Source organism: Schistocerca serialis, chromosome 4 (genome assembly GCF_023864345.2).
Source record: "Schistocerca serialis cubense isolate TAMUIC-IGC-003099 chromosome 4, iqSchSeri2.2, whole genome shotgun sequence".
NCBI lineage: Eukaryota > Metazoa > Arthropoda > Insecta > Orthoptera > Acrididae > Schistocerca > Schistocerca serialis.
This window is the reverse complement of record NC_064641.1, coordinates 634690608-634707379: the sequence shown is the minus strand read 5'-3', so window position 1 is coordinate 634707379 and position 16772 is coordinate 634690608. Positions and strand designations below refer to the sequence as shown.

The 16772-nt window shown below is 38.0% G+C and overlaps 1 protein-coding gene across 1 annotated transcript in view; it reads left to right on the top strand.

Annotated features, from left to right (window-relative positions):
• LOC126475475 (serine/threonine-protein kinase PLK4) overlaps positions 1-16772 on the top strand; it is a 245383-nt gene that overhangs the window by 148747 nt on the left and 79864 nt on the right. The window contains exons 7-8 of the mRNA XM_050103366.1: positions 7439-7579; positions 15528-15643. Coding sequence (XP_049959323.1) covers positions 7439-7579; positions 15528-15643 — 257 coding nt within the window. The remainder of the gene's footprint in view (positions 1-7438; positions 7580-15527; positions 15644-16772) is intronic.

Genomic DNA, 16772 nt, shown 5'->3' with positions numbered 1-16772 from the left:
AATTTTAATAGAAAAGATGAAGGCATTAAGCTGGATATGATATGGATGTCAACATTGCAGCAACAGCATGACAATTGATTAATTTCAATTCAGAAAGTTGACAATATCAGAGATCATACCACAGCCGTTGTCACGTGATTAACAGCGGCGCCCTCTGGATGGCTTATATGTACGGCGCTCATTCGCGCTCTCATTGCAGTTCGCCGATTGTCCTTGGAGGATGCCTTCCGCAGTTGGAGGCAAAACGTCAGGGGAGAGTTCTGTGTATGGACTATGGCATCTCAGCCCGGAAGTGTTAAGTGATGACAACACCTGCCGTGAAAGCCTTCATTCTATGTGTGTGCCATGTAAATAAAGGGATAAAAAGATGCACAGGGAACAGAAACGAATGTCACATGTATCAAACCCTCCTAACAAGGCAGATTTTAAGAATGCATTATGGGTAGGTGTCTCATAAGAGTAGAAAGCAGTGAGGACTGTAATGATGCTATCAAGTTCCATCTATGTAAGAAACATAAATTACCATCAAGGAGGAAGACGGATGCTGGAAGGGCGAAGAGTTTCTGGCAAAAAGTGAGCAGTAACTACAATAGAACAGAGCTTGCAACACAGACCAAAGTAAAACATCATACACCTACGAAAAAGCAGGAAAGGTATTTTTTAACAAAAATTCAGACCTATGCGATAGAACAGAGAAGCAAGGTCAGAGACGGATTTAGGAGTGATATATAATACAAGTGAACAGGATTTTGTGACAAAAACTGGGCAGTTGTATGTAGAATGTGACAACAAATGTCCTGAGGAATACACTGCACTACCTGCAAAAGTAAAAGAAGATCCGCCAGTGCAGGAAGTGAATCTACAACAAAAGCAGTACAAGACTCAGAGCCAGCTCATACAGGATACAGATACCTTCTACAAAGACGTAAACAATAAAACACAGACCAGAACAGATCCATGAAAGCATGAGGACATTATGTAACTCAGTAGACTGGAAGAGCCAATGATGCTTCCTACAGCGTTAAGACATCTAGTAAGGTATAAGCTTCCGGAAGGGGAGTATATTACTTTTCCGGTACCTGATTTCATAGATAGAATCCATCTCAGGGTGAGCAGCCTGCCAACAGAAGCGGAAAACCTGGAGAAGTTATTGAAGCAGGTTTCTACCATAAGAAATGAATCATTCTACTTTGTACAAGCAATTTGTAATGACGCATGGTCATCTAGCATTCGATTGCAGGCAAGCAGGGCAAGACTGTCAAATATATACCCATCACCTGTAATGAGATAAAGATAGGACAGCTTAATGCCATGAGAAGTGTCAGCGTATTGCATGAGGCTAGAAGAGTGGCAGAGGAGTTGCAGTTAGATGTATTATTCCTCCAAGAATCATATACAAAGGCAGGAAAGATACCCATTATGCCAATAACTGCCAAGGTAATCACACAACGGCAGTGTCCTATGACAGCAATAATAGTACTTAACAAGACCATAACAGTGACAAAAATATCACAATACTGTTCAAAAAACATAATCTGTGTGGCATGTTAACTGGTAGGGAGAGTTGCATCCTGGTTTCCATGTACTTTCAATTTAGTGATGAGATTGACGAGTATCTACTAAGACTAAGGGGTATTAGTCACATAGGATGAACTAAGCCTCTTGTGTACTCCATTGATGCAAATGTGAAGTCAGTGTTGTTGAATAGCTGCCTGACGGATGACTGTGAAAGACAACCAGAAGAAGCCATTATGGAACTCTACCTACAGGTATTGAATGCACCTCACAATTCTCCAACCTACAGAGGGAGGGTTGGAGCAACCTCAGACATTGACATCATTTTAGCAAATACAACAGCTGTGGGCCGTGTGAAAGGCTGGAAGATTGTGAGTGGAATGACATTGAGTGACCACAATATCATAGACAGTACCATCACTGGAAGGCAAATCCAAGATGACACGAAAACGTGCACACAAGGGCCAAATATAACATCAAAGACACTAACCGGGCTGAACTAAGAAGAGTGTTTTAGTGTTCAGGAAGTCCATCGCTGTGTGATAATGGAGATGTTAAAGCACAAGAACTGACAGCTGCTATACATAAGGCAATGAAGGCATCTATACCTATCAGCAGAGATAATTCTGAAGGAGTACCTTGTATCTGGACAGAGGCGCCACAGAAATTAAGATGCGAAACAAGAACAGCCAGGAAACTATACCAGAGCAGCATGATCCAAGAAGAAAGAGTCCAAAGCTTGCATAGATACAGGTATTTTAAACAACATTTTAAGGAAGAGGTGTGGAAAACAAAAATGGAAAGATGGAATAAATTTGTGGAGGCTAACTTAGAAACCAATCCCTGGGGTAAACCATACAAAGTAGTCTGTAAGAAAATACAATCCACATTCAGAAGGAATGATGGGATTGTCACAGAAAATTGTGCACAATGTACCATATAAAATAGTCTGCGAAAAAATACGATCATCAGTGTTTTTATCTATGCTCCCATTGGGAACAGTCAGCTTGGCTGCTAATGGAAACGCTACTTCCTAATGGTGGAGAAGAAGGGGAGATAGATGATATACGAACAATAAACTTGTGTACCCCTTCACACAAGAAGGAATTAGGCGTATCATTTTAAGACTGAAAAAGAAAAATCTCCAGGACCTTACGGGATCCCTGCCGTAGTAGTACAAGCCTTATGTGACCGATTAGATAGTTACTTGTGCGATCTGCACAGTAAGTGTCTCCCGCAAGGAAGCGTCCCTGCACCGTGTAAGAATGCTGAAGTGGTGATAATTAGTAAAGGGCGAGATGATACATGAATTCTACAGACCAGTTTGTCTTTTGAAAAACTATTATGCAAAAGATTACAAGATCACATACTGCCACACGGGATGAGCCCTCACCAGTACGGATTAAGAAGAGGCTAGTCAACTGAACACACAATTAATAAAGTGATTTCGCTAGTGACAGATACTCATTCTATGTATGCTGTAGTGATGATAATTGATTCTGCTGGCACTTTTGATAACCTACAGTAGCCATCTTCCTGTTGTCACCTTAGGGATTTGGAGTGCCCAGAAGTATTGTATAATTGCCTGAGAGATCATTGCCATGGGCAATATGCCTCTTTAACGTGCCCAAGAAAGAAGATAACCAAGACAATAACAAGAGGCTGTCCACATGGTTCAATGTGTGGTCTGAGAGGGCTGTTATCAGAGTGTTAAATTGTCACTAGCACCTCACAAAACAACATACCCCTTCTGAAAGGGAACCTAATAAGAAAACCTAAAATAAAATTAAATGTAACAATTGGGAGAAGTGCAGTAACAAAATATCTAGGGGTATTTCTGGACAAACGTTGTAACTTTGCATATCATGTAGAGGAAGCAGGCAGGAAAGGTACAGATGTAATGAATAAAATTATAACCATTGCAAATAGACAGTTTTGGTTTCCCTTGAAGACAATCAGAGTATACCACCAGTGTATATTAGCATCAGTCGTAGGATACAGTGTGAGCGTCTGGGCTCATGGACTGCAGCTAGTGAAGCCAACTGCAGTAGTGAGAAGAGTTCAACAAGGCACCTACTTCACTACTCCAAATGATACATTGTTAGTAACTCTAGAAATATGCCCACTGGACATGGAAATTTGGAAAAGGGGAGCCTTTTACTGGTTAAATAAGGGCAATCAAATGGAAGTATGAAGGGTGCTAGAAACTGAGGCCAATTCAGAAAAGGCAATAAAAGATCACATATTACAACTGTGGCAAAATGAATCTTCAGGCACTGGCACGGGAACATACGATTTCTCCCTAACATCAGGGAGAGATTAGAAATGAGATTTTGTAACCCATCGAGTGGATTGATACATTACTTGACTGGCCATGGCCCTTATGCCATGTATCTATATAAAATCGGAAGGTAGATGAATGATAGCTGCACCTGTGGAAGTGTAGGCACAGCAGAACACACATTGTGGGACTGCACACACTATGAAGATGCAGCAGGTAATGGACATCAGGTATTAAGGATACGGGATCCCAAAGCAGCGCTAAGGAGTGAGTTGACCTGGCACATTGTGTATGATACTGCAGCCGAAGTATCCAGGAAGACCAAGGAAGACTTCACAAGGCATTCAACCATAGGTCGTCATGCTACCGTCCAGGCTAGACAAAATACTCTGCAGATGGAGAGAAGATGACTGAGGTCGGCGACCTGATGATAAACTGTCCCAAGAATCTACATTGTGTTGGTGTAAGTAATCATGGAAGTGTGGACTTTAAGAAGTAACAGTGATAGGTGGAATTACTTGCTACAGGGGTAACGCTACTGACATGCTGTCCGATGCCCAAGGAATCCAGCAGACTGTGGCTGTTGACCGGGGTACCGTGAGGGCGGATCCAGTTGCAGAAACAACCATCTATCTATAAGTTAAATGTGCCAAAATAAATGAACAAATAGAGAACAAATTGTGTAGTGTTTGTAATAGATTAGTAACTAGATAATTGGTTAAGGGTTTTAATGTAGTTTTGTAGTAGTGGGAGTAGTAGTTTTTTTGTTTTTACTCTCTCTCCCCCCCCCCCCCCCCCCTTTCTTTTTATTTTTTATAAATTAAGTATCAGAGAGAAATAATTAATACATAAGTTATAACTATCTGAGGAAATGTTATTTGTATGGCCTATTTTAGCTTTTTAGATAATAAGCAGTAATTATGAAGAATAAATAAATAAAATAAACAGTGAAACATCTCTCATTTCTGTTCTGGTTTCATCGGCATATCTATTCTGTATTGTTTGACTTTCTCATTTGTGTGTGTTATAACTTCAGTTAGCATGTCATCTGAAAAAGTGGATTCCCATACATGCATTGATGTACAAGAATGGTCAAGACATTGTACATTCACTTTGAATCCAGAAAGATGTGCTATAATATTGTGAGCAGGTGTTCAAATATTTCTCTTAGGTTCTTCTGCTGACCACTTACATTGGTTCTGTCCATAGAAAGTTTTCTGTTTTGTTCTTTCACTAACTCATTCACACTCATCACTGTGTGATATATTGAGTTCAGATTCAGTATTGTGTTCACTGTTGCATTCAGGATCACTTTCATTGGCAGTTTCAATATCACTGTCTTCAATATTTCTACCTTGTGTAACCATTTAGTGACAATAGCTTCAAAATCTTGATCTGAACACCCACTCTTCCATGTTTGGCCATGCTAAGTGATATTATGTAAGTAATGAAAAATATAAAGTGTTTAAAATTACTCAGTTCATAATGTAACCTGTGTGGTTGGGTCACATCATGCCCCCAGTAACTTATCCTACTTACCAAGTCAAATTAACAGCAGCTCACAATGACTATTCACTACAAATGCTCATAACAAAGTGAATGGAAGCTAACCAGAGGCAATATGGGGTGCCATGCACATTGGACTGTTAGAGGGGGTATTCTCATGCCCCCCAACGCTGACTGAGGGTTAACATTAAACCAGTCACCTCTATAGCAGTGAACAAGCAGGATAATACATGTTTTGCTTTCGCTCCACAGGAAAATATTTTGCACAAAATTTAACACAAAAGAATGAGATTCATGCTGCAAATCAGTGTACCTAGCAAATATGTTTATTTTCCAGTTCATTCCATCAGTAGACCAGTTCATTTTTCCTTTTATTGAATTATTTTACTATATTCTAAGTAACTTTCAGTGTTGGATGGAGGTTTAGAAGATGCAGAGTAGGGGGTTATGTTATTCCATGAAGTTGCAAAAGTGCTTAATTGTATTAGTATCTGGTGAGTTAGAGGTACGCAAATTATGAAGTCCAGCCTTTGTGATATGAAACATTCCTACATGGAATATGTGCAAAAACTACACAAGGGGGCCTTATAGAGCAGCCGTCTCCAAATTGTTTGGTACTTACAGGTTTGAAGGTTGGCTCCCATGTAGATCAATTTTCTTTATCAACATGATACCTTTCCCCAAAAAAAAACTCGATAAAATTACCTTTGAAAACAAAAGATTTCTGAGCAAAGTTATGTATAAAACATTAGTAGCACATTAATGAATTCATTGGTAGCTAAACATGTGGCATGATAGGATTCAAATCATAAATTCAATGCCTATTATCTCTCTAGTAACATACTGTTTTTTTTTATTTATTTCCATGTTGTTAATTAACTAAGATTGAATCATATTTTTAAATAAAACTTAACATCTTTATTTTTAATTACTATGTGTGATTATTCCATAGAATCTCACATTTGACACTACGCATGCACCTGCACACACACACACACACACACACACACACACACACACACACACATACAGGTAAAGCCATGATTAATTTGACTTTATGGTAGTAATCAACTATGCCCTTGGCATATTCCCCCACCCCACCCTAGCCTTCAGTCCATGGGTCCGTCAGCTGTTTCAGTTGCTTGGTGCTTTTTCATTGTTGAACCATTGATAGGCATGGGTGACATCTACTGGAATAATGTATGATTGTAAGAATATGGGTCATGGTTATGAGGGTTGTTGAGTTGACCATTGTTATACTGATGATCAGGTGCTCTTCACTGCTGTGTCATTAGTAATTTATCTATCACTTGCATTGGCTATCAGACTTCTATTGCCTTCCATGACTCTACCAATGACTTGACATCTATTCATATTCCCACCAGCCTCCATACATTTTGCCTCTGTCATTTGTCAAATGTGTTTTCTAGGGTGAGGCTGCAGCTCACATGGTCCATGATCTGTCTTTTAACAAACACTGATAAAGTTTTTCATGTAGGATGATTATGTGCCTTATTTAATTACTAACTGGCTAGCACTGCCACAATGTGACCCAAGGCTGCTCAGTGATTTATTGTAGGTGTGTGGCATTATTGACAATATGATCATTAATTTGTGATCACAAAGAGTATAATGCTAGTTACAGTACAAAAAAGGAATCTAACTTGTAAGTTTTAACACTTGTTTTAATATGTGAAATTCTTAATTGTGGGCTGTATCATTTGCACTATTTATATTGAATTAGTTGATTTATAACTTCATTTACCAGTAAGTAATATTTTGAGTTATTGTGTTACATAAACCTGCCCATAGGCACCACAAGCTCTTTCTGACTGTCTGTAAATAATTTGTCATCTGTATTGAGCCTTATTCATTTTCATTTAATGTGTATGGTTTACTTTTAACAGTGTAAGATTGGATGGGATGTATAATTAACCACCATTTTCCTTGTCCAGGCCACTGCAGTCCTTGTTCACAAAATTTTGAATCATCTACCCCTTCATTGTTCTATGTGTGTGTGACAAGTCATTGGTTGCTTTCATCACTTTTGATGTTTCAAAATCATTTTCTCTATTTCAATTAGGTGGCATGTGTCGTGAATTTATTATACAACTTTTGAACTATCTCTGATTTCAGATGCCATTTAACATATCAGCAGAGGCAAGAAATATAATAGATTCTATGCTGAAGAAGAATCCTAAAGATAGAATATCTCTGCATGATGTACTGGATCATCCATTCATGAAACAAACAGAGAAACCAAAATTTTTACCACAGGTTAATAAGATTTACTTACCATTATATAATATAATTTTATATTAGTTCATTATTTGTTTTACAAGTATTTCTTATTTAATTATTTTCTCCGTTGCCAGACTATAATGTTTGTGTAAACATTCTTATCAAAGGAAAAATTCATTCGAGAAAACGTAAAATTAAAAAGAGGAAACAATGGCTCTCCTGTACTTACCTTCAGGAGAAGAAATTTCAGTATCATCAATAGACAAATTCAAAAGCGAAAAAAACTAATCATAGCTTTTGGAACTGTTAGTTTCTTCCTCAGAGAGAAACAAGTGAAAAGTTGAGGAAGGTTAGAAAGGATGAGTAAGTCACTCAGATCTAAGTGAGGTAATGACGCACCTATTGCCCTCAGCACATACTGGGTTCTGAGTGATGTGCTGCTCCTTTCTATCCTTGCACAACTTGCCAATCTCTCCTTGCTGTGAAAAGAACTAATAATTCTGAAGACTAAGATGAGTTTTTGACTTTTAAATGTATCTGTCAGCAGTACTGGAATTCCATATCCTGAAGATATTGGCCGGCAATTCTGTCACTATGTTGTTCCAACATTTGTCTGTGACCTGTAATTCAAATTTTATTTTTCTCACAAATGTCAGTTGCATAATGGATTAATATATCTTTATATGTGAACATGTTAAGTTAATTACATATATAAATGTACAACCAACAGAATTCATTAGCTTCTTTGCAACTTAAAAATTAAATTATTGTTCAGTAACAATAAAGTTGGAAAATCATCTTTTGTTCAGCTTCTCTGGAGAAAGTGAGAAACATCTGTTGTAACTCACAAGTTCCCTGTATAGTTGATAAATGAGACTGGAGTGTTTGGCTGCAATAATAATAACCTGTATAATTAATATGATATTGGAAAGTTCTGAATGGAATACAAATAACTGAAAAAATAAAAGTAACATTAATTTTCTTTGTATAGTTGAGGTACTGAATGCTCTTTAGTGCTAAACATTGCAATTATATTGTGAGTGATTACTTTTTACTCTTCATTATTTGTAACTTGTATGATTAAAACTCATTTCAGGTGTTACATGCGCAACAATTTATACAAGAGTTGTGTTATTTGTAGGTAACTCCACGATATGGAAAGCGTGTTCTCTACTAACTATATACAGGATGACAATTATTGAACTATATGAAATAAAACCATCATAACTTCTGAATGGTTTGCATTAGGATGTTCAAACTGGACAGTTGGCCACGGGGCTTGAGGGGAATTAGCATGCACATATATGTTTAGGTTTAGCAACGAAGCCCACTTTCATTTGGATGGATTTTTCAGTAAGCAAAACTGACACAGTTGGGTGACTGAGAATCTGCATTTCACAATTGAGAAGTCATCCTCAATGTGTGGCTGTGTGGTGTGCAGTGTCCAGTCACAGAATAATCAGTGTAATATTCCTTGATGACACGGTGACTACCGAATGGTACATGATGGTTTTGAAAGATGATTTCATCCCCATCGTCCAAAGTGACCCTGATTTCAACAAGATGTGGTTCATGCAAGATGGAACTCTACCCCATTGAAATATGAAAGTGTTTGATGTCCTGGAGGAGCACTTTGGGGACAGCATTCTGACTATAGGGTACCCAGAGACACTGGCATGGGTCTCGATTGGCCACCATATTCTCTGTATCCGAATGCATGGGACTCCTTTTTGTGGGCTATATTACAGAAATAACCCCAAAACCATTGCTGAGCTGAAAACAGCCATTCAGGAGGTCATAGACAGCATTGATCTTCCGACACTTCAGTGGGTCACGCAGAATTTCGCTATTCGTCAGTGCCACATCATCGCCAGTTGTGGCAGGCATATCGAACGTGTCATAACCTAAATCCGAATATTGTTAGTGATGTTTAAATGTTGAATAAAGTGTGTGGATGCCATAGTTTATAACTAATTTCGGTTTCTTTTCATATAGTTCAATAATTGTCACCCTATAAATAAATTCTGCTTACCAAGTGGTGACAGACACAGTCAGAAACAAAAGCTGACAGATAAATTAGTTTCCAAATTCAAACCTTCCTTCATCCAATAAAGAATCAGAATTAGTATGAGGGAATAAAACTGTTTAGGTATTAAAAGTAATGTCATGTTAAACTCAGATAAGAGGAAAATGAAATTTTAAAACCTCAAAAGTTATGTTGCTGGGTAACTGGAAAGTCATAGCTAATGGTAGGACAAACTGAAGCATAATACTTCTTTTTTTATTTTGTTTCTGTACTGTCCTACAGTGTCTCTCTGACCCTTACCTCTAATTTAATATTTGAACCAACCACCTTTAGTTGGATAACGGACCCTTGTGGTTAGAAATTGATTGTAGCAGCTTTTGTATGTATGTTTCTCTTTAGCTACTTGAGACAAAAGTAAGTTTTATTCCAGCTATGACAGTTGTTCATATTATGGCAATTTTGGTGGGATAACTACCTTCATGTTTCCTTATAGTGAAAATTTGTTGCAAATAGGAGGAATATTTGTGTTAGTGGTTGTTGCTGCACAGGAATCAAAGACAGACTGCATGTCATACACCTCATTGAAACAGACATAATCAACTGTTCTTGGATTTTCTATTAACCTGTATTGTTATGACTACCTGTTAATTTAAAAAACAGCTATTTTGTGCAGTGTGGCCTGCAGCTATGTGATTTGGGAGTAGCCTTTAGGCTGCCAGAGGTTCCTAAAGTGATCGTGCATACAATGCTTGGAAGATTCTCTGGCTAGGCACTTTGATGTAAGTGATCCACTGATACTCATTTTGAGTTAACGGTTTGTAGGTCAAAGTGGGCTGCTGCTTCCTTTTTTCGTCAGTGTGTAGATATGTGTCTCTGGCATAATTGATTGAATAACACAGATTGATTGCATTGCTAAGAAAGAACTTTATACAAAATTTTACTTTGTCCATGTACTCTGATCAGGCAGAACATTATGACCACTGACCTACTATTGATATAATCCCGACAGCAGCAACACCTGGCGAATAATGACTGCTAGTCAGATACATACACTGTGCATGCTATATCAGTGAGTGTGCCGTCCGTGTGTAGAACGGGGAGGGCACGCTATCTATCTGAGTTTGACCGAGGGCAGATTGTGATGACTCCATAGGCTCTTCGTGAGCATTTTGGAAACTGCATGACCTGTTAGGTGTTCAGGGAGTGGTGTGGTGAGTGTCTTCCACACATGACGAAATCAAGGTGAAATTGCATCCAGACGTTGTGGGGTTGGGCAGCCACCCCTCATTACAGATGTTGTGTGTTGTAGGCTGAGCACACCGGCAAAACAGGACAAATGATGAACTGTGGTGGACCTAACATCAGACATTAATGCTGGGCAGAGTACAAGTGTATCTGAATACAAAGTGCACTGAACGCTGCTAATGATGGGTCTCCACAGCCCACGAACCATGCATGTGCCAGTGTTAACACCACGACATCGGCAACAACGACTGAAATTGGCATGTGAGCATTGGCTGGACATTGGCACAGTGGTGGAGCATTGCATGATCTGATGAATCCTGATACCTTCATCATGCTAATGGGAGGACTTGAATCCATCGTCTTCCAGGGGAATAGCTCCTGTACTGCAGGACGGAGACAAGCTGGTGGCAGCTCCATTATGCTCTGAGGAACGTTTACGTAGGCATCCATGGGTCCACTAGAGCTTGTGCGAGGTACCATGATGGCCAAGGAGTATCATAATGTGGTTGCAGACCACGTACGCCCTTTCATGACAATTATGTTTTCCGATGGCAGTGGTATTTTTCAACAAGATAATGTGCCAAGTCACAAGGCCAGGTGTGTGGATGAAATGGTTCAAGGAACACAGTGGGGAGTTCCAATTGATGTGCTGGCCCCCCAATGTGCTGGATCTGAACCCAGTCGAACACGTCTGGGATGTGATTGAACGTTATGTCAGAGCTAATCACCCCCCCCCCCCCACCCCCCCTCTATAATGTACAGGAATTAGGTGTTTTGGGCGTGTGGATATGGTGCCAACTCCCTTCAGCAACCTACCAAGCCCTACTTACTTCCATGCCACAATGCATCGCCACACTGACTATTAGGTAGGTGGTCATGATGTTCTGGCTGATAAGTGTATGTTTAGCTACCTTTAAAGTAGGTCACTTGTTAACAGCATGGCTTGGCCAGAAATGAAAGTGAGTGGGAGCTCCAGATGGCCAAGCGTTTAGAGAAAACAGCACATTTGATGCAGATTGGGTTAGTCATGAGCCATTTATGTTAACATTGTTTGCAGGAAGTAGTTGGTGCAGCAGGAAGACTAGAGAACAGCAATCCAAGGGTCATGGGATCGAGTCTATACAGAAACAGTTTTTTATTTATTTAATTATTTTTAATTTTCTGGTTTTGCCTTACTTATTATCTAAATAAATTGAAATAATGCTCACTATATTGTATGTATTAACATTTTCATAAACGGCATGAAAAGAAAAGGCAAAATATAGTTTGGGATTGCAAATAAATTTCCATTAAGGGATTGTAAAGTGTACATGAGAACTTTGTATATAAAATTACTTTTATTATTTTACAGGTGATGATATGCACTTGTTGATTGTAAAAACAGGGGAACAGTAATTTTCTCTGCATCTGACACACATTATAAATGCCACATTGTTGCAGTTACATGTTAGTTTTATAATGCTTTCAGGAAAAGCAAACTTAGTTTACATTGATAAAAGATTCTGTTTCATCACATAGTTTGTTAGAAAACCATACGTAACACATTTCACAAAATATTGGTGAGTATAGCTGGTGCAGTCTTCTTGGGGCATTATTTCTTATTGAAGCTTCTTGATCAAATTCTTTACAGGGTGATAAAAATGACTTTGTAGGGTTGCACTAGCAGAGTTCATTTGGAGCGAATCATTTTAATAGTATATAATGGCAATTCTTCTAAATCTTGAAAAATCTCATCATATAATTGTGGATTTGTTTGTCCTCCCCATGAGTCAGTTAACAGAAGAAATTTATTACTCTGTGTGTAGGGCTTTGTCACACCAGTCAAAACATTTTTGTGTAAGGCTGTTGTAAGTTTCCCAGATTTTGGCGAAGTAATGGCATTACTATATTTTGCCATGTACACTTCCACTACTTTTTGAATCCCTGGTACAAATGAGCCAAACCTCACATAGGCACACATAGACTGTTGGCAACAAGAGGGTCACTTTGTTCATATCCTGTCCTTTCCTGGTAACTGCTTTTGCCCTCAGTGGTCCAGTGTTCAGCTGTAAGTTGACAGATACTGCAAACCTGAAAACAGAACATACAGAAGTGAGTATTTTATCGTACATGACAGTAAAAAGAGTATTTTAATTGATGTTGATGAATGAGAATTCTCGGCTTACTTTTTTGACCAGACACTTTAATTACAGTCCCTTCTTGGAAAGTTATTTGCAGAGTCCTCATGGATCCTGTAAGTGCAATCTTGTCTTGGAAATTTATTTGCAATTCAAAGTTTACATTTGCCTTTTTTTTCATGCCTTTGATGAAAGTGTTAATAAATACAATATATTGAGCATTATTTCAGTTCATTTGCAGTATGAGTAACATAAAAATTGAAAATTAAAAATATATATAAAAACAAAGATGAGGTGACTTACCGAACGAAAGCGCTGGCAGGTCGATAGACACACAAACAAACACAAACATACACACAAAATTCAAGCTTTCGCAACAAACTGTTGCCTCATCAGGAAAGAGAGAAGGAGAGGGAAAGACGAAAGGATGTGGGTTTTAAGGGAGAGGGTAAGGAGTCATTCCAATCCCGGGAGCGGAAAGACTTACCTTAGGGGGAAAAAAGGACGGGTATACACACGCACACACACACATATCCATCCACACATATACAGACACAAGCAGACATATTTAAAGACAAAGAGTTTGGGCAGAGATTTTTTAAGGAAGGGTTGCAGCCAGAGATGGGAACTTAAAGTGTGAGGCCTTTGGGGGTAATGCCAAATGTCAGACAAGCCTGAGAAAATAGAATATGGGAGCGTAATCTGGCTAGGGCGAAGGCATGTTTGCGGAGGGAATGTAAATAAAACTTAATGGGGTTGTTGTGGGGGTGTTGTGAGGGTGACATGGTATTAGAAGGTGGAAAGTGTAACATAAGGTGAAATGAAAATAAAAATAAATGGGGAGAGATAAAGGTGAACCGGAAAGTAACAGGAGATCTGGAATGAAAAAAGGCGAAAAGGTGTTGGTTACAGCTGGGCTATGTTGGACTTGGGTTGGTAGACAACGATGTGCATAAAGGTTAGGTGGTTGTGTTGCCGCCAAAACACGTTAAAGGACGGAGAAATTCGGGAAAATTTCGAAACAACTGCGTGTAGTATATTAAAAGAAGTGGTTTTGTGGTGGAAGATTACGAAAATGAGGCTAACAATGGTCTGACGAAGAAATAATGACGTAAAAACCTGTGGGAAGCGGCTAAAAATTATAAGTGATGTGAGAAAAACGGAAATGGAAATAAAGCGAAAGTTATTAGAACTGGCCGAAATGGTTGTTTAAAAATTGAAAGGAACTGTTTGTGAACTAGAAACGGTGGATATTATAGCGGCGGTAGTGCTGAAAGCGGCAAAAAAATTTTTTTGGTTATGGTTAGGAAGTGGGTTACGTATTATTGAGTATTTATAGGCGGGATAAAATAGTATAGCAGATTACGGTAAAAAGGAGAAGGTAAATACAAAGTGAAACTACTGGCAAAAACAGAAAGAGGAAAATAAGACGACAGAAAAGATTTCGAAATGCAACAGTGACAATAACAAACGTAATTGTTGGATTCAAATTAATGATATCAATATAATAGAGGGAAACATTCCACGTGGGAAAAATTATATATAAAAACAAAGATGAGGTGACTTACCGAACGTCAGCGCTGGCAGGTCGATAGACACACAAACAAACACAAACATACACACAAAATTCAAGCTTTCGCAACAAACTGTTGCCTCATCAGGAAAGAGAGAAGGAGAGGGAAAGACGAAAGGATGTGGGTTTTAAGGAAGAGGTTAAGGAGTCATTCCAATCCCGGGAGCGGAAAGATTTACCTTAGGGGGAAAAAAGGACGGGTATACACTCGCACACACACACATATCCATCCACACATATACAGACACAAGCAGACATATTTAAAGACAAAGAGTTTGGGCAGAGAGACTAAAACCCACATCCTTTCATCTTTCCCTCTCCTTCTCTCTTTCCTGATGAGGCAACAGTTTATTGTGAAAGCTTGAATTTTGTGTGTATGTTTGTGTTTGTTTGTGTGTCTATCGACCTGCCAGCGCTTTCGTTCGGTAAGTCACCTCATCTTTGTTTTTATATATAATTTTTCCCACGTGGAATGTTTCCCTCTATTATATTGAAAATTATATATATATATATATATATATATATATATATATATATATATATATATATATATATATATATATATATATATATATATACAGACCATGCCAAAAATACTAGTTTTTCTAAACGTATGGCCGTCTGGAGCTCTCACTTTTTCACTTTCATTTCTGACCAACCTTGCGTGTACCAAAAATTTGGACAAAATCGGTGATAACTAGTAGGCACGGTCACCTTGTGAGAAGTCAGAAAACTCTGATGCAGTAAGTATATTGCTGCATAGCTACGTAATATTGTAATCTCATAGCTACCTTGATTTAATATATGTTTTATTTTGCTGAGATAATAGATGAAGAAACTAGTTAGAGGATTGCTGGATTCTGTAAGTTCCCTTTGAAAAATAGAGATGTGACGGAATAGAAATTTAGGGTATCCAAGTAACCGCAAAATAGCTTGTTGTTATTTCCACTTTTCAGTTAAATCATTTTAAGTTACCACATTGTGTGTAAACTTGGACCTGAAAATCTGAACTTGTTATTTCAGAATATTTCCCAAGACCATTCTGACAGTGGAGTGGGAACGATGTCAGCTGGCAGCACTAGAGATAGCTCACGTTCTAGTGAGCAAAGATATCAGCACAGAAACAACTTACGTTCCAGGTTTGTTACTGTATAACATACTGAAGCAGACAGAATGGATGAAAAGATAATAATGAAGAATGTTTAGAAATGTATAAAGAATGAGTTATGTGATGCATTTGCTAAGTTTTAAGACTGACGTTGTCAGAAGGCTTTTAATATCGTTGTTGTTTTCCAGCTCATGCTTCCCACAGGCAGCACACGGGCACTTACCATGTCTCTTTGTCATTATACAGTAATATCTTCACTTCTGTTTTCACATCAGGCCTCATTTGAGCACTTGACACTTTTCAAGTTCTAACCACTATTTGCTTGATTCATCCTCTAAGTGCTTTTTTCCTTTTCCTTACCTGCAAAAGTAAATTTTTGGTGCTTTAGTGTTTTTCATTGTCTCATTAAAAGTCAGTAATGCTTTAATGTCTGATCATGTATAGCAAGAGTTGGCAACCTTCTTTTACCTCCAGACTGCATCATCAAAATCAGAATATCTTGTAGGCAGTTCAAGTTTTCAACTTAATATTTTAAAAATGGTGATTGGCAAATAAGTCAAAATTGAAATTTTTTTTCCAAATATCATTCTTAGGCAGTACCTTAAAATGAAACATATACTAATTTAGTGAAAGAAACATACTGGTACGGAATATTTTAAATCAAAATTTTATGTAAGACAAAAAAATATATAAGCAGAATGTGTCTTTTGTAGCTATGCAGAAGAGATGACTTATGCGTACACAACAGTACTACTACAGTTTAAGGGAAAAAGGAACAAAACAACATAAAAAGATGGAGAGAACGTTTGTTCATATTCAGCAGTACACAACTTTACAAATGCATAACACTGTAGATATGAGAGCTGCCTTTTAAATTTCTGTGAAAACAATTAAAGAAAAACATTTTTTGGTACAGATGATTTTATTATTTTTCAAAAATTTGGTCTTTAAAATTGTTTACTCTTTGACATGGTTTCAAACCAGTCCTGAAAACATTTTTTTCTGTTTTGATGTTGGCACCTCAAAAACATGGTTTTGGAAATATTCAACAGCTTCTTGAGATGATGAGAATTGCTGTCTACACATGTTTTGTTTTACATATGAGAACAAAAAGAATTCATAAGGAGATAAATTGGGTGAATTTCGTGATGTAATTTGCA